The 24642-nt window shown below is 42.4% G+C and overlaps 1 protein-coding gene across 3 annotated transcripts in view; it reads right to left on the bottom strand.

Moving 5' to 3' along the window:
- chst10 (carbohydrate sulfotransferase 10) overlaps positions 1–22259 on the bottom strand; it is a 31740-nt gene extending 9481 nt beyond the window's left edge. Inside the window, exons 1-3 of one of the 3 annotated variants that reach the window (XM_072263269.1) lie at positions 22157–22259; positions 16099–16218; positions 9291–9385 (exon numbers count right to left, since the gene is read on the bottom strand). In XM_072263269.1, the coding sequence (XP_072119370.1) occupies positions 9291–9385; positions 16099–16192 (189 nt within the window). In that variant the 5' untranslated portion in view covers positions 16193–16218; positions 22157–22259. Of the gene's footprint in view, positions 1–9290; positions 9386–16098; positions 16219–17599; positions 17795–21826; positions 22033–22156 lie in introns of those variants that run through there. The other 2 variants (XM_072263268.1, XM_072263270.1) reach the window with 2 other exon arrangements.
- Positions 22260–24642: the final 2383 nt, after the last annotated feature.

Here is a 24642-nt window from a genome sequence, read left to right as displayed (position 1 = left end):
ATTTTGTGTAAAATTCCTCAGTCACATTTCCCCCTCAGACTGAGAGAAGCCCATATGCAATAGTCTATCACAACAGAGGTTGACATCGTAAAAACTGCCATACACAGCTGTACAATCAAATCTTGTATCAACTAACTAAATATTGGAATAGGGTTTCTCAGAAAGGCACATAATTTACAAGACCAAACCAAAAAATGAAATCTTGCACCATCATTGGACTCCATGAGAGTTCAGTGTCAAAGCACAATCAGGCTGAATACCCCAGCATTATGCTGGTTAGATCTGTGGTTGATTAGAAACACCAATTTCAATGAAGACTCCAGATTAAGAGAAAAAGAAGCAATTTAAAAACAAGTTTTACTGTAGTTTAATGCTTTGAATGTCTTTAATTCATTTATCATACACTTGCTTATTAATTTTAGATCTTGGAAAAAAGTTGGTGGGATAATAGACAACTGTAAAATTGCCCCAAGCATATATGGGTAATCGGAGAGGGAAGGAGAAATTAGTGGGGATGCCAGAATAAAAATGGGACGACTTTAGTGTAGAGTCAGTCCAAATGCTATAGATCAGGTGGGCCAAAGGATTTGTTTATGAGTTTAATAAAACGTTGTTAGCTGTAAAATTGACTTCTTGCTGTGAATACACATACTGTACACCCCAAACCATATACATTTTTTTTTGCTGAAGCAGAGTTATCAATAGGCATTTTGTTCGGGAAAAATGAGCAAGCACTAACTGGAGTAAGTAGAAGCCCGAATTGGCAACTGGCTGCTGCTCAGAAACGTTTAGATAGGTCAACATATTGTCCACGGCTACAAACTGGTTTTAGATCATAAACGGTTACTTGGCAAATTTCAGGTCCAGAAAGAAGGGTGCAGCTCTTAGTCTTCTGACATCACAAATGATACAATTCCAAACATCTAACAGTTGAATAATATTATTAGAAAATATGGTGGTGTTGGAACAGACTGCAAATTAGACAAGAAAAATAAAAATTATGAAGTTTTTCCATTCATGTGATGTGAGCGTGATTAATGCCAATATTTAATCTTTCAACCCTAGTTAGTCCTGTATCAAGAAAGCACAGAAAAAGTGGCCAAATTTCCCTCTCTGAAAGACATTAGCTTACCTGTTTCATAATTAGTGTTACTGAAATTTTAGTTTCCGTGATTAATTACTCTTTTGAATTCCACAGTTAAGGTGAGATTTGTGTTTATGATCAATAGCTAGAGCTCGGGTTACTTGCTCAGCAGTCTGACTACTATGCTACTCTACTCGCATAATGTATTTTTAAGTAAAGTTCTTTTCATATTAAAAGTGTACAAATTTGATTCTTAACACAGATACTTCATGTTAATACAAGCCATCTTAATAAAAATCTAACTGAATCTATTGAATTTTGTTTCTGCAAAAACTGTGACTAGAATCTCCCTTCTTGCTTGAAGACACAAGAGATTGCACGTATTGGAATCAAATGCAGGGTTTCAACCTGAAAAAGTGACAATTCTTTTCCTCCCACAAATGCTGCTTGACCCAGAGTTCCTCCAGCAAATTGTTTTGTTATTCCCTTTTTGTTTTGAAATGGAAGTGTCTCAAATATTAACTGGTGGTGTCAGCACACATTAATTGCTCCTGAGAAGATAGTGGTGAGCCATTTTCTAAAAATTTGCAATTCTTCTTGTGAATCAGATTTATGATCACTGACATATGTTGAGACTTTTAGTGCTTTACTGAAGCAGTAAAATGCAAGATATAAAAATTATTCTAAATGACAAAAATAAACAGTGCAAAAGAGGAAAAATGAAGTACTGTTCATGGATTGTTCAGAAATCTGATGGCGAGCTTTAGAAGCTTTTTCTGATTAAGAAACTTCAGGTTAAGTTTCCACTTACAGAGGGAGTTACAAAGGCCAAGGTTTTGAAGCTTGTTGATTAGTACTGAGGAGATGATGGCATTAAATTCTGAGTTGCAATTGATGAACATCAGCCTGGATGTTTGTATTGCTGTTGTCTAGGCGCTCCAAAGCCCAGTGGAGAGCCAGTGAGATTGCAGGTACTGTAGACCTGCTGTAGCAGTAGACAAACTGAGCGGGTGTAGGTCCTTGTTCAGACAGGAGTTATTTCTACCTATAACAAACCTCTCAATACACTTGAGCACAGTAGATGTGAGTGCTACCAGGTGATATTTTTGAGGTGTAGCTCACCCTGTTTGACCTCGCCACACTGATGCCCTTCTGAAGTAGGTGGGAACTCCTGGTTGAAACAGTGAGGTATTGAAAATGTCATTGAACACGTGAGCCAGATAGTCAGCACAATTTTCAGTACCCTGCCAGATAACCGTTGAGGCCTGATGCCATGCAAGGGTTCACCCTCTTGAAAGATGTTCTGACGTTAGCCTTTGAGTCAGAGATCATAAAGTCACCAGGTGCTGTGAGGATCTGCACAGGCATTGTGTTATATTCTCTTTCAAAGTTTGCTTTAAAAGTGTTGAGCTCATTGGGGAATGAAGGATCACTGTCATTTATGCAATTAAATTTCATCTTAGAAGAAGCTAAAGCATGCAAACCCTCCATAGCTGTGTGTCTGATTGTGTTTCGAAATTCACAAGGAATTTTCTTTTTCACTCTGGGGATGTTCTTCTATATATAAGTTGTACCTGGACTTCTAGTAGAGTATTACGTCGCCAGTCTTAAATGTCACACGTCTAGCTCTCAGCAGTCTTTGAATCTCCTGGTTCATCCAGGACTTCTGATTTGGGAGACAGTCCTTGAAGACACACATTTATCCAAGTGGTGACGACTGAGGCATATTCATTGAGATCCCAAGACGAATTCCTGAATATGGTTCAGTCCACCTAGTCAAAGAAGTCCTGTGGTGCTACGAACCCCAGTCTTTAACTAAGGTACATTCACCAAGCATTGAGAGGTTATAAGTATTTAGGTCTTCTGACAATGAACCAATGGCACATTTCCAAGTTAGGATGGAAAACAATTTGGAGGAGAATGTTGGTCTTTCCATACATCTGTTGCCATTGTTTTTATTGGCAGTTTAAACTTTTAAGTTTTTAAGCTGCAATCAAAGTAACCTAGGCAAGTAACTACATTTTACAGATGATACACACTGTAACTACAGTATGGCCATGGTGGAAGTAATGAAAACTATGAATACCACAGCCACAACTGAACATTGAATTTGAGAAAAGAGATATACTGTCTGTATTAACAATTAACTATTGTTGAAAAAGGGATGAATGAGAAGGAAATGTATGGTATTAGAGTGGAATATGTATGAACTATGTAAATCATGAAAATGTCAAGGCTTCAAAATGAACTGACTCATGATCTGAAAGCAGATACATTAACTTTGAAATAAAAAGCCGATGCTGTGAATTCTGGGCAGGACAAACAGTATTTGTGGAAAGAGTTCCAAATAATGTCTCAGGTTGATGACTTAACTGTTTCCCCATATAAATGTTGCCAATCCTGCTAAATACTTCTAAAATTTTCTATTTTTATTTTCTATATTCAGCATGTGCAACCTCTTGGGGTTAATTCTGAAACTGACATGTTGGATGAATTGATATGCAAGGGTATCCGTCCACAGTACAATTCAGTAAATGGAACTTTACAAGATGTCTTGGTTTTGTTTCATCAAATAAAGGCTAAAGCCTTTGACATTAAATTTTCATTATGATTGCTTTATACACAAATCCCTTAATGCTACACAAATATATTAGGCAACACACAAAATAAACAATGCACAAACATAAGCAAAGTTTTGTATTATACATTCAGGATTTGTTGCTGAAATAGCTATACAGGTTTCCCCCGCCATCCGAAGGTACAGTGTTCCTATGAAATGGTTCGTAAGCCGGAATGTCGTAAAGCGAAGAAGCAATTATCATTAATTTATATGGGAAAAATTTGTGAACATTCGCAGACCCAAAAATAACCTACCAAATCATGCCAAATAACACACAAAACCTAAAATAACAGTAACATATAGTAAAAGCAGGATTGATATGATGAATACACAGTCTATATAAAGTAGAAATACTTTTCCATAATCATTGCGCACTGTTCTCTGTAGTGAAAATCTCACGCAAGCGCTCTCCAGTACCCTTTAAGCTATGAAGCTGCCAAATCATACCAAATAACACGTAAAAATACACAGCCGATATAAAGTAGAAATAATGTATGTACAGTGTAGTATCACTCACGGGAATCATGAAGACATCGAGCACACTGATGATGGTGTGTTAGGCTGAGTCATCGGAGTTTGGATGGTGCAGTGGCCCCCACCCTCCGGGCAGTGAACCGATACCGATCCGCGAAGAATGCAGCAGTCCAGCGGTGGCTAGAATGCACTCAGCACATCTTTAAGAAAAAAGCCAAAACAACAAAGCTAATTAATTAGGTGCCACCTGGCACGTACATGTCGGCCCAGATCAGAGCCGACGCAATCGGCAATCACCTCTGATCTGGGCCGACATTCACATGCCGGGCGGCACCTAATTAATTAGCTTGTTTATTTCGGCTTTTTTTCTTAAAGATGTGCTGAGTGCGTTCCAGCTACTGCTGCATTCTCCGCGAATTGGTATCTGTCCGGGGCCCGGGGGTTGGGGTGGTGGGACACTGGGGTGTCACCTCATCGTTGATCAGGGCAGGCAGGTAATCTTCTTCTATGTCTGCCTGCTTCGATGTCAAAGGTCGAGGTTCGTCGTCTGCAGTGGCTGATGCAGAAGGCTTGCTTGACAGCTTAGCCTCGCGCATTGTTCTATCATACAGTTCTTTGTAAGCACTCAAACCATCCTGCAATAAACCAATGTACCCTTTCAAAATTAAAGTCGTACTTTATCATTGCAGCGAAAATCTCACACAGTCGCCTCATGTTCAGTTCCTGGACAACTTCACTTTCGCTACTGCATTTGGTTTCGATTGCTATCCTTTCCTCTTCCAATTGCATCAGCTCTTCATCTATCAGTTCTTGGTCATGGGATGCCAAAACCTCTTCAACATCTTCGTCAACTTCCACAAGCCAAACTCACTTTGTCCTTACTTCATTCACCACAATCGAAACGCTTAATTATATGTCTAGTTTTACACTAAGTGTAACACCCTTACGAACTCTTTTAGGCTTTTCCGATACCTTAAAGCTCATCTTGCAAACGGCTGCTCACAGGCACGTGTTTAAGCAATGCCGACGAGAATCCAGGGGCGAGCGGCTGCTCAGGACGCGCGCTGCCTTTTATCGCGTGCTGATTTTTCTCGCGCGCTGCCTTTCTTTGTAACAGTGAAAACACCTTCTGTTAGCGAAAACAAGGAACTAATGTAGGTCTTTCGTAACAGTGAGGTTTCGTAAAGCGAACGTTCGAAAAGCAGGGGACACCTGTATCAACATGATATATTTTACCGATAGTCCATGTAATTTAAAATAAATTGATTAGCTACCAGTTGCAAAATTCAACACAGCTAGTTGCTAAGCCTCTTTCCTCAGTCATGATAAAGGGTCTAGCCCAAAACGTCGACTATATTGATTCATTTCCATAGATGCTGTCTGACCCGCTGAGTGCCTCCAGTGTTTTGTGTGTGTTGCTTTGGATTTCCAGCATCTGTAGATTTTCTTATGTTTATGATTTACCCTTTTTATATATTTTGTATAGCTAAATGTTAATTTCAAACATTGGTATTGACTAGGTAAATGTATTGCAGCATTAACTGATCTCTGATTGTTTTCTACAATGGTTACACCATATGTATTTCTATTTGAAAAAGATTAAAATCCTTAAATGTTACAATCATATAAATATCTCACCAACATGGCATATTCCTGGTGAGATGACATAAGCTATCCTTGCTCACTGTTGTAAACCTTTTTTTGATCCAGCATTGATCTACTGCCTGAAACTGTCTCAAAGCTAAATAATCAACTCATACTCAAAAGATTCTGCAGATATCGGAAATACAGAGCAACACACACACACAAAGTGCTGGAGGAACTGAGTGGGTCAGGGGCCAACTCTCAGCCCAAAATGTTGACTGTTTATTTGCGTCCATAGATGCTGCCTGACCTGCTGAGTTCCTTCAGCATTCTGTGTGTGATCCTTCCAGGTTCAGCTAACTGTTAAACTAGTGAAGGCTCTAAATGTATTTGAGTTTTCCTAACACTATATAAAATTCAATGAAGTAACGAAAAAAATTAAATCTGGGGTTTACAGCAATTTTCCACTTGTCCTCTGAGTGTAACTGATAAAACACCAGTGAAGAGTAGGTATGGAACTTGCATGTTTATATATAAATCCTGAAACTGCCAGCACATATAGTAAGTGGAGAAAGATAACCTTTCCCAGTAAACTCCAATTGACCCTTACCTGTTCATTTTATATGAAGTCCATCATGTTAGCTAAAATTTCCCCAACTCTAGAATTCGCACAATGCCTCAATAAATACCAGCATCCAAGCTACGTTTCGATGTACCTAATTGCCTTTACTCTAATTCACCTAGCCTTGTCAAAATGAATAATCCATCATCACCTCTTAATTTAAAGCTGCATAAACCCCATACACAATAATTCTAAACAGTTGTCCAACATGTTGCTGTAAATCACAATTTCATGCCCCTTCTGGAAATAGGCAATCCAGCAACTTTAAAAGCTACCTTTTGCTTTAATAATAATCCAAACTTGACAATTATTGATATTATTTCATATTTTAGAGTAAACAGCTTAATAATTGTTCTCATCTTCTCCAGAAATACAAGCAATTCTATTATAACCCAACTGTGTGGAGGTTCAGGACCCTCAAGCCAATGTGCAAACCCTGACTTTCCATATAGTTGATCACAATGACTTCTTTGCTGAGACTGACTACATGACCTATATTCAACAGGACCCAATTATATATTTGGGTTGGAAGTCAGGTCAGGTCAAACGTCAAAACAAAACTTTGTCTGGGTCTCACTTGGATTTGGATTGGACTCTGGGTCAGGTTGACTTAAATTTACTCTCAAAAAGTCTTATAATTCATAATTGGAAACACAAGAAACTGCAGATGCAGGAATTCAAAGCAACAAGGAAACCACGTTTCCTCCCCGGATCCATCCATCTCTTGCCAGCTCTTACTCCACTCTACCTCTCTCATGTTCAAGTTGAATTGTCATTCAACCGCACACATGAATACAGCCAAACAAAACAGTGTCCCTTCAAGGCCAAGGTGCAAGTACCAACAGTGACACACAGCACATATAGCATATATAATTACAAAAGTAGAAAAGCAATAATAAAGCCCAAGTCCTTGAGTATCATGGTCTGTAGATTGATGGTGCATGGGATGTTGTCCTAAAGCTGTGCTTCTGCAAGTAAACAACAGCCCCACATCTCACACTGTGTCAGCTGCAGATGACTGCAATCCTACCCCCATCCCCCCGTTGTGACTAAGCGTGCCACTATCTTACTCCCCTCACCTCTTTTTGCACTGCTTGCAGTTCAGATGAACGGGCTAGATCTGAAACATTGGCTTGTCCATTTCCATTTCCTAGATACTGAAGCACACCTGCAGTTTGCTTGTTGCTACAGTTCATGATTATCTTTCTTCATAGCATTACAGGCAACCTGTGCTGATAATCTAACACAATTTCATGTCTACAGTGCTTTTGTGAATCACTTATTTCCCCTGCTTTGGCATTCTTTTGACTACGGTGAGAGGAATGGAATAATTTTTGCCAAAGTTATGAGCAAAATCCTTTATTATAATTGCTGCACTATTATCCAGCAGCATTCATCATACCATCCTCCACTAAAGTCACTTCCCATTATTCTGTTCTCACTTGACTTCACATTCATCAATCCAACCACAGCAATAAACACAATAAACTTCCTTTCCTCCTTCACAGGAATCTTCCCCTGTCCTCCCTTTTCTTTGCAACAACATTCACAAATATATGGACAAGTTTCTAAAGCAAAATGGTGATCCAAGCCTTTATTTTACCACCATTTCTGCCAATTATGAAAACGCTCAATCTGAACTTTTCACTTTCTGGCTATTTTCTCAGATCCATTCAAGGTTTTCCAGTGAAATACAGAAGTTTATGATGTAGGAAGCCTTCATTTGGTCTATTGTGTCCATGCTATTTTGCTGAGTTCCCAATTGAGTTTTAGAGAGTCATAAACAGTCAAACAGACCATTTGGCCTTCCATATTCCTACTAATTATTAAGCATCCGTTAAATGTTTCTCTTTTCACAGCCATAGCCAGAATATTGATTGACAGCCTTCAGTGCTATCACGATTCAATGCTCACCTGAGAATTCTTAAATGTTGTGAAGATAGCTTTTTCCACCAGCCCCAGGCAAAATATACATGACAGCGCAGAATAGGCCCTTCCAGCAACACCCGATTTAAATCTAGACTCATCGCAGGACAATTTGTGATGACTGGTTAACCTACTAACTGGTACATTTTTGGACTGTGGGGAAAAAAATGAGAACCCGGAGGAAACCCACGCATTCCACAGGGAGTATGTACAAACTCCTACACTCAGCACTGGAATTGACTCCAAACTCTGACACCACAAGCAGTAATAGATTCACACTAACTGCTACACTACCGTGGTGCTCAGAATGGGAATAGACAATCAAAATGAAATTGGTGGGCAGTGGGAAATCCTGTCTTTTGTGGTGGATGGAGCAAAGGAGCCTGAGAAAGCAGTCCCCCAATCTACGTCGGGTCCCACTGATGCAAAGGAGGCTCTAGATGACTGTGACAGATTCACTGGCGAGGTGTCACTTAACCTGGAAGGGTGATTTGGGGACCTGAACGGTGACGAGGGATGTGGTGCACTTATGCCGTATGCAGGGATAAGTGTCAGGAGGGAGAGCAGTGAAGGGGGACAAGAGGAACAAATGAATCCCGTTGAGAGAGATCCCTGTGGAAAGTAATGTATGTGGTGGGGGTGGGGGGAGAGAGGAGAGAAAGATTTGTGTAGCGATAGGATCACGTTGTAGATGGCGGAAGTTAAGGAGAATGACGTGCTAGATATGTAGGCTCATGGGATGGTAGGGTGAGGTGACACTTTACCTGCAAGTGTTTATTCCTCTCCATAAATGCTGTCTGATCTGCTGAGTTCCTCCAACAGAGTGAGTGAGTGTGTGTGTGTGTGTGTGTGTGTGTGTGTGTGTGTTGCTCTAGACTTCCAGCATCTGCAAGATCTCGTGTTTATAATATAGTGATTTGAAGACTAGAAATTCTATTATGAAGTCCTAAAAAGACTAAGAAGGGAGTCATTCGTCTTACCTGGTCATCTGCTTGTAAAGATTCTTCTTGAAGCTTCAGTTTCTTAATGTATGTTGTCACAGTTTCATCAAATATTAGAGGTTTAGTACCATATTCTGTAAAACATCATATTCACTTCAGATATGTCATGACAGTACACCTGTCACTAAAAGCACAATTGCTAATGACCTCAGGCTGTCTATTATCAGCTTACGAATGAATCATTTATTTTGTTGTAACATGTTTAAATTGATGGTGCTGCCTATGACCTGGCCTAAAATAAAGCTGATCAAAAAAAAAATCAGTACATTGATTCTGCAAGCTGATTTTCCTTTAACACCATTGCTATTAACATAGTGTAACATTGAGAATAACAGTGTATATTTTTTCTCAGCTATCACATAGAAGTTCAAGTTTCTTGTCATTCAACTGTAAATACGTATATGGACAAACGAAACAACATTCCTCTGGACCAATGTACACCCATAACACAATATTACCAAAAATAATTTACACACAAAATATATTCCAGAAGATTGACAATTAGCATAAAGTGTATTTACAAATCAAATTAAAAAGTAAACAGTATAATGCTACTGGTGCTGGAGATCTGGAAGTGGCAGGGAATTCAGCAGTTTCACGGTCTGGGTGAAGAAGCTGTTTTCCATCCTAACAGTCCCATCCAATTGTTACATCATCTCCTGCCATCTCCACAAAGGAGCTGCTTGTGTGCAGTGAGGAATGATCAACCTGCACCTTCCTAAAGTCTACAATCATCTCTTTTGTCCACATTGAGATTCAAGTTGTTGTGCTCCCACCAATCCACAAGGTGTTCTAACTCCTCTCTGTATGCCATCTCGTATTCACTGTTGATGAGGCCAATGACTGTTGTGTTATCAGTGAACTTGAGTCAGCAACATGAACAGCAGCATGCTGAGCATGCAGCCCTAGGGGGCACTGGTGCTCAGCGTGATGGATCTAAAGACGTTGCTGCTAACATGGACTGACTATGGTATATCCGGCAAGTTGTCCAAGATCCAGCCACAGAGAGAGGTACTGAGACTCAACGAAGACAGTTTACTCACCGGCCTCTGAGGAATGACCATATTAAATGCAAGACTGAAGTCGATAAATGAAATCCTGCTGTATGAGGCCCCATTTTCCAGGTGGGAATGGACTGAGTGGAGGACAGAGGCTCTGCTATTGTCAGTGGACCGATTTGAGTGATAAGCAAACTGAAAAAGGTCCAATGTAGCAGGAAGATGGAACTTAATGCTGTCCAAAACCAGCCATCAAAGCATTTCATTATTGTTGAGATCAGTGATACTGGATGGTGTTTGTTAAGATAGATTACCGTTGCCCTCTTGGGCATGGGATGATGGTTGCTGCCTTGAAGCTGCCAGAACAGTGCACTGTTTGAGAGATGTTGAAGATGTACATTTACATTTCCATTATCTGGGCTACAGAGTCTCTCAACATCCAATCAGGTACATTTAGGCCCCACAGCTTTACATGGGCTGAACCAGCTAGGGTTTTCCTCTCACCAGCTGCAGCAAGACAGAGTGCCTGCTCCTCAGGTGGTGGTGGGGTAGTCCTTCCTCACCGGTACATTTTTCTGTACATCAAACTGAGCATAAAAGACATTCAGCCTATCAGGATGAGAAACGTCACTGTCATTGATCTGCAGGACGGACTTGTATTGTTATGATCTGAATGCCCTGCCACATGCACCTCTGGTGTCACAGAAATTACTGTAAATTCTCTGAATAATCCTGCTTTGCCTTACGGCGTAGGAAAGCGCAGCTTTTTCTAATTTAAGAACTGTCTTATTCCCCAAATTTGAACTCTCAGCAGGGCGCGGACCTCTGCTATCAACCATGGCTTCTGATTTTCCAGCAAAGAAATGTGTTTAATAACGATAACATTCTCAATGCACTTCTCACTATAGCCAGTCACAGATCCTGCATTTTCATCAATGTTAATGTGATGATCATAGGTAGCTGCCTCCTTGAACATGTGCTTGTCTGTGTTTACAAAACAGTCCTGTATCGTTGATGTTGCTCTTTCTGGCCAGGTCTTTATCTCCCTTTGAACTGGTTTGACTTGTAATCAATGGTTGGTATGCAGGAATTAGCAAAATAGATTAAGTGCTCAAACTATCCAAGGTGGAGGTGGGGGCAGCCCTCTAAGACCTTGTTGGTACATTCAAAGTCTAATGCGTTCTCACCTTGCTAATAAAATTTAGGCAGGACTACTTCTACGTTAGCATGGTTGAAGTTGACCACCACAATAAAGGAACAGGGTGTGTAGCTTGGAAGTCTACTGATGGCACCACAGAGCTCATACAACACTTCCCCAACATGAGCACAGTGAGTGGGGGGAGTATAGAGCCACAATCACAATGGCTGTGAACTCTGTGTAAATAGAAGGGTCTGCATTTCGCAGTTTAAAAAACACTCTACCAGAGGTGAACAGTGGTGGTCACTTCGAAGCATTAGCACACCAGTTCTTATTAATGTAGATACATAGCCCTCCTCCAGGAGTCTTACCAGAAACTGCAATATTTCTCGCAAACACAAGGAAATCTGCAGATGCTGGAATTTCAAGCAACACACCTAAAAACGGCTGGTGAACGCAGCAGGCCAGGCAGCATCTCTAGGAAGAGTTAAGGTTGATGTTTTGGGCCGAGACCCTTCGTCAGGACTAACTGGAAGAAGAGCTAGTAAGAGATTTGAAAGTGAGAGAGGGAGGGGGACATCCGAAATGATAGAAGAAGACAGGAGGGGGAGCGATGGAGCTAAGAGCTGGAAAGTTGATTGGCAAAAGGGATATGAGAGGATCATGGGACGGGAGGTCTAGGGAGAAAGAAAGGGGGAGGGGGGAAGCCCAGAGGGTGGGCAAGGAGTATGGTGAGAGGGACAGAGGGAGAAAAAGGAAAGAGAAAAAAAATTAATAATAATTTAAAAAAATAAATAACAGATGGGGTACGAAGGGGAGGTGGGGCACTAACAGAAGTTAGAGAAGTCAATGTTCATGCCATCAGGTCGGAGGCTACCCAGACAGAATATAAGGTGTTGTTCCTCCGCTAGACCCAGTTCCTATACTTCCATCCCCCACCAGGAAGTTCTCAAAGCTCTCCGCTTCTTTTTGGATTCCAGACCTAACCAGTTCCCCTCTACCACCACTCTGCTCCGTCTAGCGGAATTAGTCCTTACTCTTAAACATTTCTCCTTTGGCTCCTCCCACTTTCTCCAAACTAAGGGTGTAGCCATGGGCACCCGTATGGTTCCCAGCTATGCCTGCCTTTTTGTTGGCTTTGTGGAACAATCCATGTTCCAAGCCTATACTGGTATCTGTCCCCCACTTTTCCTTCAATCCATCGACGACTGCATTGGCGCTGCTTCTTGCATGTATGCTGAGCTCGTTGACTTTATTAACTTTGCCTCCAACTTTCACCCTGCCCTCAAATTTACCTGGTCCATTTCCAACACCTCCCTCTCCTTTCTTGATCTTTCTGTCTCTGTCTCTGGAGACAGCTTATCCACTGATGTCTACTATAAGCCTACTGACTCTCACAGCTATCTGGACTATTCCTCTTCTCACCTTGTCTCTTGCAAAAATGCCATCCCCTTCTCGCAATTCCTCCTTCTCTGCCACATCTGCTCTCAGGATGAGGCTTTTCATTCCAGGACGAAGGAGATGTCCTCCTTTTTTAAAGAAAGGTACTTCCCTTCCTCCAGCATCAACTCTGCCCTCAAATGCATCTCTCCTATTTCACGCACATCTGCTCTCACCCCATCCTCCTGCCACCCCACCAGGAATAGGGTTCCCCTTGTCCTCACCTACCACCCCACCAGCCTCCGGGTCCAACAAATTATTCTCCGTAACTTCCGCCACCTCCGACGGGATCCAACCACTAAACTTATCTTTCCCTCCCCCTCCACTCTGCTTTCCACAGGGATCGCTCCCTACACGACTCCTTTGATCATTTGTCCCCCCCATCCCTTCCCACCGACCTCCCTCTCGGCACTTATCCTTGTAAGCGGAACAAGTGCTACACATGCTCTTACACTTCCTCCCTCACCACCATTCAGGGCCCCAGACAGACCTTCCAAGTGAGGCGACACTTCACCTGTGAATCGGCTGGGGTGATATACTGTGTCCGGTGCTCCCGATGCAGCCTTCTATATATTGGCGAGATCCGACGCAGGCTGGGAGACCATTTTGTTGAACACCTATGCTCTGTCTGCCAGAGAAAGCAGGATCTCCCAGTAGCCGCACATTTTAATTCCATGTCCCATTCCCATTCTGATACATCTATCCATGGCCTCCTCTACTGTAAAGATGAAGCCACACTCAGGCTGGAGGAACACCACCTTATATTCCGTCTGGGTAGCCTCCAACCTGATGGCATGAACATTGACTTCTCTAACTTCTGTTCTGCCCCACCTCCCCTCCGTACCCCATCCGTTATTTATTTATTTATTCATTATTATTTTTTCTCTCTCTCCTTTTTCTCCCTCTGTCCCTCTCACTATACTCCTTGCCCATCCTCTGGGCTTCCCCCCCTCCCCCTTTCTTTCTCCCTAGGCCTCCCGTCCCATGCTCCTCTCATATCCCCTTTGCCAATCAACTTTCCAGCTCTTAGCTCCATCCCTCCTGTCTTCTCCTATCATTTCAGATCTCCCCCTCCCACTTTCAAAATCTCTTACTATCTCTTCTTTCAGTTAGTCCTGACGAAGGGTCTTGGTCCGAAACGTCGACTGTACCTCTTCCTATAGATGCTGCCTGGACTGCTGTGTTCACCAGCAATTTTTATGTGTGTTGCTTGCAATATTTCTGTCTGCCCGCGGAGATAAAACCCTCTAGCGTGAAGGCCGCTTCAGGTGTGGTACACTGGAGGCATCTTTCTGTCACGAAGAGTATGCAGCAGTCCTTTATCTCCTGCTGATTCAGTTGCAGACCCAGGTTATCTAGTCATCCAGCAACTTGCTAGTGATGTAGACTTGTAGGACTTGATGTTCTTAATATCCAGCAGTGTCTTGAAATCATAAGGAAGCCGTAAAGGATGAACAATTACACTCTTAGTTGGAGCTTGAGTGGCCACTGTGAACGGGAATGCTGTCACCTTGAGTAATGTACTCTTCAGTGCTGCATTTGAATTGTAAATTACATTTTGATGCGGAAGCTTTAATGATGGTACACGATGAAAATTTCATAAACAGATTTATTCATGTTAGCTCAAGATATTTTGAAATGTTATTGTTAATATTTGAAAGCTTACTTAGAGGAAATAAGCAACATTATTTTGCAGCAATTCAAGTAGAACATGTTTTATTTCTACTTACTGAAGTGAGTTTTGAATATGAAATTCAAAATTAGTATTTAATTTGCATCAAGTGTGAGAATCACAGTGGTACAAAAAGAAAATGGTTTTCATACTTGATAAACATTAACCCATCCATTAATTACAAAATGAAAGAAAAAATCTGGCAATTTAATAATGATTGATCACAATACTAAAACTTTTCAATTAAATTTTAAAATGAAAGAAAATTTCATATTTTCAAGGTGGTATTTATGGTGTATAATCCAGAATGTTCAGAAAAGGTCTAATCCCTGCACATGGCTTCCTTCCTTTTTAAATTATTTTACAGCCAACAATATTTACCCAGCAACTTAACACAGCAAAAGAACACTGTGGCCATGTTGGCTTTTTAAGAGTTGTGTTTGGGATGCCCCAGACTTACTGGTATTCTGAAATATACTGGTATATCTACAATGGTATCAATCTATCCCTTCCTCTGGAAACGTGTGCTGTAGGATGAATGAGAAGGAACTTGCAATGTGAAACTCCTGGATTAGAGATCAGGCTCCTGATCTGTTTTCCCACCACAAAACTAATTATTTCCTCCCGGAAATTTGCTGATTTACACGTTTCTTCCTTTAAATCACAGGGGAATAAACTGGGGAATACCTGACACCTTGATAACTTGTTATTAATCATAACAATTGTAATTTCAGGTAGGATAAAGTGGTTATGACGTGCAAGTCTGGCACATTGCACTCTGCAATATCCACGAAATAAGGACGCACAGAATCTAAACAACAGTCAAGTCTAATGGAAGATAAAAAGGAGAAGCAAAATTGATAGTTTTCTGAATATTTTCTTTCATTCTTTGAAACTTGTGTGGGTAACTTTATCACAAATACACATGGCTCTCCCAAAATTGAGAAATCGGTGAACCTCCTTAAGTCATAGGCATTATTACTAATTATTCTAGAGCATTTTGGCTTGAAATATGGACTAAAATCTGCTAAGCTCTCCTTCGCATTCAACCTTGCATCAGTGTTACTCTAATGCTAACAATCAGAAAAACAGCTTGTGCTTCACTGAAAACTCTGTTCATTCACCAAGCAGAGCCTCAGACATCATGGAATTCTGAGGTATACGAACTGCAAGTGGATTACGAGCCTACCATGAAAAAGGCATCACTTAAGGAGACAAACTTCTTATCAAAGATCAGGTGTGCTTTCATATAATCAGGATAAACTTCAACTTGCTGAGTAGAATATGTTTTGATGGTTCCAAATTCAAAATGACATTCAAGAGTCAGATAGTAGATAAGCCCACTATGAATAACCAAAATGTCTTTAAACATATTCTGTGACGCTCCTCCACCATGACAGTACTCAAGGTTTAGATCAAACTCCAAATCATCACAGTTTTACACGAAGAGGAAATTCATTGCAAGACGATACAATTGCTGCTACAAAGAAAAATTAAGTTAAATCTGAAAGATTAAATGTGAGAAATTATCTTTAATACCTGCCCTACTTTCTTTATCTTTGAGAAGTAGAACAAACAGCAATGTGAAGAATATCCATCCAAATATAACCAGTAGCAAATATTGGTGCCGCATGTTTTCAGTTACAAGCCATTTGTATTCTGCAAAATAAAAGAATATTTGAAAATTAGAGTACTTTTCAAATTCCAACCTTTAGGATCTCAGAAGTTAATGAAGCATACTTAAATATTTAGAGCATTTCAGCTTTGTTGATTCAAAACTACTTACTCAGTGAAAGAAACATTCTTTAAGGCAATGAAAATTATAACTATTCAAATGAACACAACCTTTGCTTTACTGACAACACACATCAAAGTTGCTGGTGAACGCAGCAGGCCAGGCAGCATCTGTAGAAAGAGGTGCTGTCGACGTTTCAGGCCGAGACCCTTCGTCAGGACTAACTGAAGGAAGAGTGAGTAAGGGATTTGAAAGTTGGAGGGGGAGGGGGAGATCCAAAATGATAGGAGAAGACAGGAGGGGGAGGGATAGAGCCAAGAGCTGGACAGGTGATAGGCAAAAGGGGATACGAGAGGATCATGGGACAGGAGGTCCGGGAAGAAAGACAAGGGACAGAGGGAGAAAAAAGGAGAGTGAGAGAAAGAATGTGTGCATAAAAATGAGTAACAGATGGGGTACGAGGGGGAGGTGGGGCCTTAGCGGAAGGATGTGGCCTTTTATATATTGGCGAGACCCAACGCAGACTGGAAGACCGCTTTGCTGAACATCTACGCTCTGTCCGCCAGAGAAAGCAGGATCTCCCAGTGGACACACATTTTAATTCCACATCCCATTCCTATTCTGACATGTCCATCCACGGCCTCCTCTACTGTAAAGATGAAGCCACACTCAGGTTGGAGGAACAACACCTTATATTCCGTCTGGGTAGCCTCCAACCTGATGGCATGAACATCGACTTCTCTAACTTCCGCTAAGGCCCCACCTCCCCCTCATACCCCATCTGTTACTCATTTTTATGCACACATTCTTTCTCTCACTCTCCTTTTTCTCCCTCTGTCCCTCTGAATATACCCCTTGCCCATCCTCTGGGTCCCACCCCCCCCCACCGTCTTTCTTCCTGGACCTCCTGTCCCATGATCCTCTCATATCCCCTTTTGCCTATCACCTGTCCAGCTCTTGGCTCTATCCCTCCCCCTCCTGTCTTCTCCTATCATTTTGGATCTCCCCCTCCCCCTCCAACTTTCAAATCCCTTACTCACTCTTCCTTCAGTTAGTCCTGACGAAGGGTCTCGGCCTGAAACGTCGACTGCACCTCTTCCTAGAGATGCTGCCTGGCCTGCTGCGTTCACCAGCAACTTTGATGTGTGTTGCTTGAATTTCCAGCATCTGCAGAATTCCTGTTCTTTGCTTTACTGATTTACTTTTACACTGATAAAATGCACTACAGCTTTGTTAACACACAAATTTGTAAAAGGAAGATGCAAGAGAAACCAAAGAAAGATGTTAACATCAAAGGGGTCTTACCTTTAGTCTAGTAGCTCTCTCATCAAAATGTACAAACGTTTATACAATACTTTTGTAAATTTTAGACCACAAGACATAGGAGCAGAATTAAGTTATTCGACCCATCGAGACTGTTTTGTCATTCGATCATGACTTGATCTATTTTCCCTCCCAACCCTATTCTTCTGCTTTCTTGCCGTAACCTATGATGCCCTTACTAATCAAGAACCTATTAACCTCCCCTCTACCCATGACTTAGCCTCCACAGCCATCTGTGGCAATGAATGTTACAGATTCACCACCTACTGACTAAAGAACTTCCTCGTCTCTAATCCAAACGGATGTCCTTCTATTCTGAAGCTGTGCCCTCTACTCCTAGTCTCTCCCACTATTGGAAACAACCTCTCCACATTCACTCTGACTAGGCCTTTCAATATTCGGTAGGTTTCAGAGAGATTCCACACCCCGCGCCCCCCCACCCCATTTCTTCTAAACTCCAGCAGGTACAGGGCCAGAGCTAACAAACGCTCCTCATACATTAACTCTTCCATTCCTGGATATATTCTCCTGAACTTCCTCTGAACCTCCTCCAATGCCAACACATCCTCTCTTAGATAAAAGGCCCAGAACTGCATACAATATTCCAAGTGCAGTCTGACCAATACCTTACAAATTCTCAGCATTACATCCTTGCTTTTAGATTCTAGTCCTCTCCAAAAGAATGCTAACATCGCATTTGTCTTTCTTGCTATTGACACAACCTTCAAGTTAACCACTAGGGAGTCCTGCATTAATACTCCCAAGTCCCTTTGAAACTCAGATTTCTGAATTTCTTCCTGCTTAGAAAATAATATACACCTTTATTGCTTTAACCAAAATGCCTAACTATACACTTCCCTACACTGTATGCCAGCTGCCACTTCTTTGCCCATTCTCCTAACCTGACCAAGTCCTTCTGCAGTCTCCCTGATTCCTCAACACTACCTGACCTCCACCTATCTTTGTATCATTCACAATCTTAGCCATAAATCCATCAATTCTGTCTTCAAGATCACTGATAAATAATATGTAAAGTATTGGTACCAACACCAACCCCAGGGGAACACCACTAGTCACTGGTAGCCAATCAGAAAAGGCCCCCTTATTCCCACTTTTTGCTTCCTGCCCATCAGCCAATATTCTATCCATGCTAGTGTAATACCATGGGCTCTTAATCTTGTTTAGCAGCCTCATTTGTGGTACCTTGTCAATGACCTTCCAAAAAATCCAAGTAAACAACATTCCCTGCCTCTCCTTTATCTATCCTGCATGTTATTTCTTCAAAGAATTCCAAAAGATCTGTCTGGTAAGATTTCCCATGCTAACTTCGGCCTACTTTATTGTGTGCCTCCAAGTATCCCACAACCTCATCTTTTATAATGGACTCCAACATCTTGCCAACTGCTGAAGTCAAGTTAATTGGCTTCTAATTTCCTGTCTTCTGCCTCCTTCCCTTCTTAAAGAATGGAGTGACATTTGCAATTTTCCAGTCTTCTGGAACCATTCCAGAATCTAATGATTCTTGAAAGATCACTACTAATGCCTCCACAATCTCTTCAGCTACCTTTCAAAACCAAAGGATGTAGTTCATCGGGTCCAAGTGACTTATAAAGACTGACGCATATTCAATTCATTTTGATGACAGACAGAATTTAAATTAATATACTTGTACATTATTTCAAATTTGTTGCTTTCCAATTTACAGACACGAGAAGCCACCTGTGAATGTGATAATTGCGGAAATGAAATATTAAAGCAACCTTTGCCAACAATCTTCATGAGAAAGGATTTGGGTAACTAGAAGCAAGAAGCCATTGAAACAAAAATCAAGGGACTCTGAGGTACCAGAAGAAACATCTTACATTAAAATAGCAAAATAACTGTACAGCACAACAACAGGCTCTTTGGCCCACAATGTTGTGCCAAACTAATTAAACAAGGAATTGAATGCCTAACTTATCACTTCTAAGTACACAATATCCATACCCTTCCATTGTCTGCATAGCCATATGCCTATCTCGGAGCTTCCTAAATGCCTCTATGGTATTTGCCTCCTCTACCACCCCTAGCACCTAACTCTGTGTAAAAACAAACCTGCCTCACACACCTCCTTTAAACTTTAACTCCTTCCCCCTCCCCCAGCTCTCAATCTTAAAAACTTCTACTAGGCCCAACTTGAGCCCCTACTGCTCCAGCAAAAACAACCCGTGTTTGTCCAACCTCTACTTGAAGCACATGCCCTCAAATCCTGGTAAACCTCTTCTTCACTCTCTAAAGCTTCCACATTCTTTGTATAATAGGGCAAGCAGAATTGAATGCAATACTCCAGATGTGGTCTAGCCAGAATTTTATAAAGCTGCAACACGTGTTGAATTTAATGCTTCAGTTAATAAAAGCAAGCATGCCATGCGCCTTCACTACCACCTTATCGACCTTTACAGCCACTCGCAGGGAGCTGTGCTGTTGGACCCCAAGATTCCTGTGCTTCAGAATTACAATCAGGTTAAATGTTGTGAAATTTGTCATTTTGCAGCAGCAGTACATTGCAATACATAATTTTAAAAATCTCTAAATTACAATATAAAACATTAAAATAGTGAAAACGAGAGAAAAAAATACTGACAAGGTGTACATGGGTTCATTGTCCATTCAGAAACCTGATAGTGGAGGGGAAGAACTGCTCCTGGAATGTTGAGTGTCTTCAGGCTCCTGTACCTCCTCCTCCATGGTAGCAATGAGAAGACGGCATGTCCTCAAAGACAGACGCCACCTTCTGAAGGTGCCATGGATGCTGAGGACATTAGTGCCCAGGATGGAAATGGCTCAATTCACAACTTTCTGCCGCTTTTTCCAGTCCTGTGCAGTGGCCCCTCCATAACAGACGCTGATGCAAGCAGGTACATCTGTAGAAACCCGCGAGTGTCTTTGCTGACATACTCAGCTTCTAATGAAATATAGCCGCTATCATGCCTTCTTGGTAATTGCATCAATATATTGGGCCTCGGATAGATCCTCAGAGGTGTTGGGACCTAGGAACTTGAAAATGCTCACCCTTTCCACTTACAATGACTAGTACAATACTTCAGTTTAAGAAGCCATTGGAAGGTAAATGGAGGTGAAGGGCTTAGAGGGATCGTGGTGGCGCTCAGTGATCAGCAGGGACCTATTGATCCAAAAGGCCTGTATTCATGCTGTATTGGTTTGCTTGATGTGCTTCCATAAGTTTTGTTTGCGAATAATCCTGCAAATTATCTTGAAATATTTGGCTACCAGTTACTGCAAAGCCATAACATTCTAGATTCAAGGCTCAGTTCATGGTAGTGAAGCAGCACGGTGCTATCACAGCTCGAGGTGTTCCGCAGTTCAATTCTGGTGCCATTCAGTAAGGAGTCTCTGTATGTCATCTCCAGAGAATCCGTGAGTTTTCCCCAGGTGCTCCAGTTTCCTCTCACAGTCCAAAGACGTACTGGGTAAGTTAATATAAATTGGTCATTGGTAAATTATCCCATGATTAGCTTAGGGTTAATCAGGTTGTCGGGTTTCTGAGGTGGTGTGGCTCAAAGGACCTACTCCAGTGGTATCTCTAACTGAACAAACATGCATACATAAGTATTCAGTGTGATGTTATGAAGGTGCTGCATTCTTTACAGTAGCAACCTAGGTGAAACATTAAATCAAGAACCCTGCTTTATCAGAACTTAAAATACCCAAGCAACACACATCAAAGTTGCTGGTGAACGCGGCAGGCCAGGCAGCATCTCTAGGAAGCGATACAGCCGACGTTTCGGGCCAAAACCCTTCGTCACCCCATATTGTCACTTCAAGACATAGGGAAGTTCCGGTAATGGCCCGGCCCAAGATTCAACCAACGTTATCAAGTCTTTACTTACCAGTTACAAGACTTGTCCAAAAACGTTTATTTGGAGAATGAGAGTGCAGTATCAACCTGCTTCTAAACTATTTTGTAAAAGGCCAGTCAGAAAGGTCTAAATGTAAGTCCTTTCATCAAATAACACTAAAAATAAAATTTCATAAATGCAATTCAAACAACAGACAAAATTAGATTTCCAGCCTGAAATTGTGTCCACAATACTCGGGCGCTGCTCCGCTTTCAAAGTCACTTGTACCTGTGACACAACGCCTCAACTACAACAGTTGCAGGTAAATGTTAAAAGCAGCGACCGCGGCCCCCGCCCATCAAGCTCATACCAGCGGCTGAGAATGAGGCGCCGACTCCTTCGCCCCCCTTCTCCAGCCCAGCACGGCAACCGAAGCTCCGGCATCTTCGCCTCCCACCAGCAGCAGCAACCAAGGCTCCGACACCCCCACCCCACCAGCAACAGAGGCGCCGACTCCTCGCTCCCCTCTCCAGACCCAGCGGCCGAGACATCACAACGTCTCCCTCCTCAGCAGTCCAGGCATCGAACCACCCCACCCCCGGCCCCCGAAGCACCGACATCACGGCCGGAACGAGTGAGACCCCAAAATCTGGCCGACTGTGGCCACAGCTCCGGACTCCCCGACTGCGATCTCACCCACCTCCACGTCAGGCCGAGGGAGCAACCATGAACCGCAGCACCCGCTCCCTCACGTCCGACCCGAACACCCATAGCAGCCCGCTACAGCGCCCCATCGGCAGCACGGAAACTGCAGCCCTGGGGCCGCCTGGAAGACAGGAGCGGAACTGCAGTTCACACAAAATGCTGGAGCAACTCAACAGACCAGGAAACATCTATAAGACCATAAGATATAGGAACAGAAGTCGGCCATTCGGCCCATCGAGTTTGTTCCGCCATTCAATCATGGCTGATCCAATTCTTCCAGCCATCCCAACTCCCCATACCCTTTGATGCCCCTGGCTAATCAAGAACCTATCCTATCTCTGCCTTAAATGCACCCAATGACTTGAAGAAAGAGTACAGTTGACGTTTCGGGCCAAAATGGCTTTGCTGCTTCAAAATGGAGTTTCGCAATGGTCTTGACTTGAAGCATCGACTGTCCATTTCCCTCCACAGATGATGCCCGGCCTACAGAGTTCTTCCAGCATCTTGTTTCATATAACCATATAACAGTTACAGCACAGAAACAGGCCACTCGGCCCTTCTAGTCCATGCCGAACTCTTACTCTATTCTATTCCCACTGACCTGCACTCAGCCCATAACCCTCCATTCCTTCCCTGTCCATATATTTATCCAATTTAACTTTAAATGACTACATAGAACCTGCCTCAACCACTTCTGCTGGAAGCTCATTCCACACAGCTACCACTCTCTGAGTAAAGAAGTTCCCCCTCATGTTACCCCTGAAATTTTGTCCTCTGATTCTCAACCCATGTCCTCTTGTTTGAATCTTCCCCACTCTCAATGGAAAAAGTCTAACCACGTCAACTCTATCACTCCCCCTCATAATTTTAAACACCTCTATCAAGTCTCCCCTCAACCTTCTGAGCTCTAAAGAATAAAGACCTAACTTGTTCAACCTTTCTCTGTAACTTAGGAGATGAAACCCAGGCAACATTTTAGTAAACCTCCTCTGCACTCTCTCAATTTTATTGACATCCTTCCTATAATTCGGTGACCAGAAACTGTACACAATACTCCAGATGTTGTTCTTGCAGCTTCAGTTTACGCTCCCCTCTATGTTCAATGTAGATTACGTGATCACAAACACGACTTTCAGTTCTGCTTTTATTCATTTTCTCGGCCATTCTTTCTTGTTACGGATTGGCGGACTGTGGGTTTGTGTGATCTGTTAGTTTTTGAGCGAGGGAGGGGTTGGGTGTGTGGTGTTTGCGAGCTTTTGTTTCTTTTTCTTCTCGTACGGGGTGGGGGTAATTGATACGTTTCTTTTAATCTATTTATGTGGTTTTCTGTATTCTGTGGCTATCTGGTGAAGACAAATTTTTGAGTTGTATTCTGCATACACACTTTGATAATAAAATGGACCTTTGAAGAAATCTGTAGACATTGGAAATCCAAGGCAACACACACAAAATGCTGGAGGAACACAACAGGCGAAGCAGCATCTATGGAAAGGAATAAACAGTGGAGAGGGTCTCAGCCCGAAATATCGACTGTTTATTCCTTTCCATAGATGATGCCTGGGCTGCTGAGTTGCTCCAGCATTTTGTGTGTGTTCCCTTAGGTGATGACATTGCAGAATACCACAGTGCTCAGTTCGCAGGAGTGACCCCGAGCGCCAGTAGCCTTAATTCACCAACCCACTCCCACACAAACCTCTATCTGCGCCTCCCAGAATTGCTATAGTGGGGTCCAAGGCCCACTGGAGCAACAGCAGAGGTCAAATGAAGGGGAGGGCCCATAACAGTATTGATGTACAGAGGCTCCTGGTCCACTGATCCCTAAAGTGACCATACAAGAAGGTAGGGTGGTAAAGAAGGCATATGGCATAGGGGATCTCCCATCCACTGCTACCAACCTTATAGTTCCCACACCCCGTACTTCCCATTTCTACCTCCTACCCAAGATCCACAAACCTGCCTGTCCTGACAGACCTATTGTCTCAGCTTGCTCCTGCCCCACTGAACTCATTTCTGCATACCTCGACACGGTTTCATCCCCCCTTGTTCAATCCCTTCCTACCTATGTTCGTGATACTTCTCACGCTCTTAAACTTTTTGATGATTTTAAGTTCTCTGGCCCCCACCGCTTTATTTTCATCATGGATGTCCAGTCCTTATATACTTCCATCCCCCATCAGGAAGGTCTCAAAGCTCTCCGCTTCTTTTTGAATTCCAGACCTAACCAGTTCCTCCCCACCACCACTCTGCTCCGTCTAGCGGAATTAGTCCTTACTCTTAATAATTTCTCCTTTGGCTCCTCCCACTTCCTCCAAACTAAAGGTGTAGCTATGGGCACCCGTATGGGTCCTAGCTATGCCTTCCTTTTTGTTGGCTTTGTGGAACAATCTATGTTCCGTGCCTATTCTGGTTTCTGTCCCCCACTTTTCCATCGCTACATTGGTGACCACATTGGCGCTGCTTCCTGCACGCATGCTGAGCTCA

The sequence above is a fragment of the Mobula birostris genome, chromosome 7 (genome assembly GCF_030028105.1).
Source record: "Mobula birostris isolate sMobBir1 chromosome 7, sMobBir1.hap1, whole genome shotgun sequence".
Lineage (NCBI taxonomy): Eukaryota > Metazoa > Chordata > Chondrichthyes > Myliobatiformes > Myliobatidae > Mobula > Mobula birostris.
Note: the sequence above shows the minus strand (reverse complement) of the source record. Positions and strands in the feature narration are given on the sequence as shown.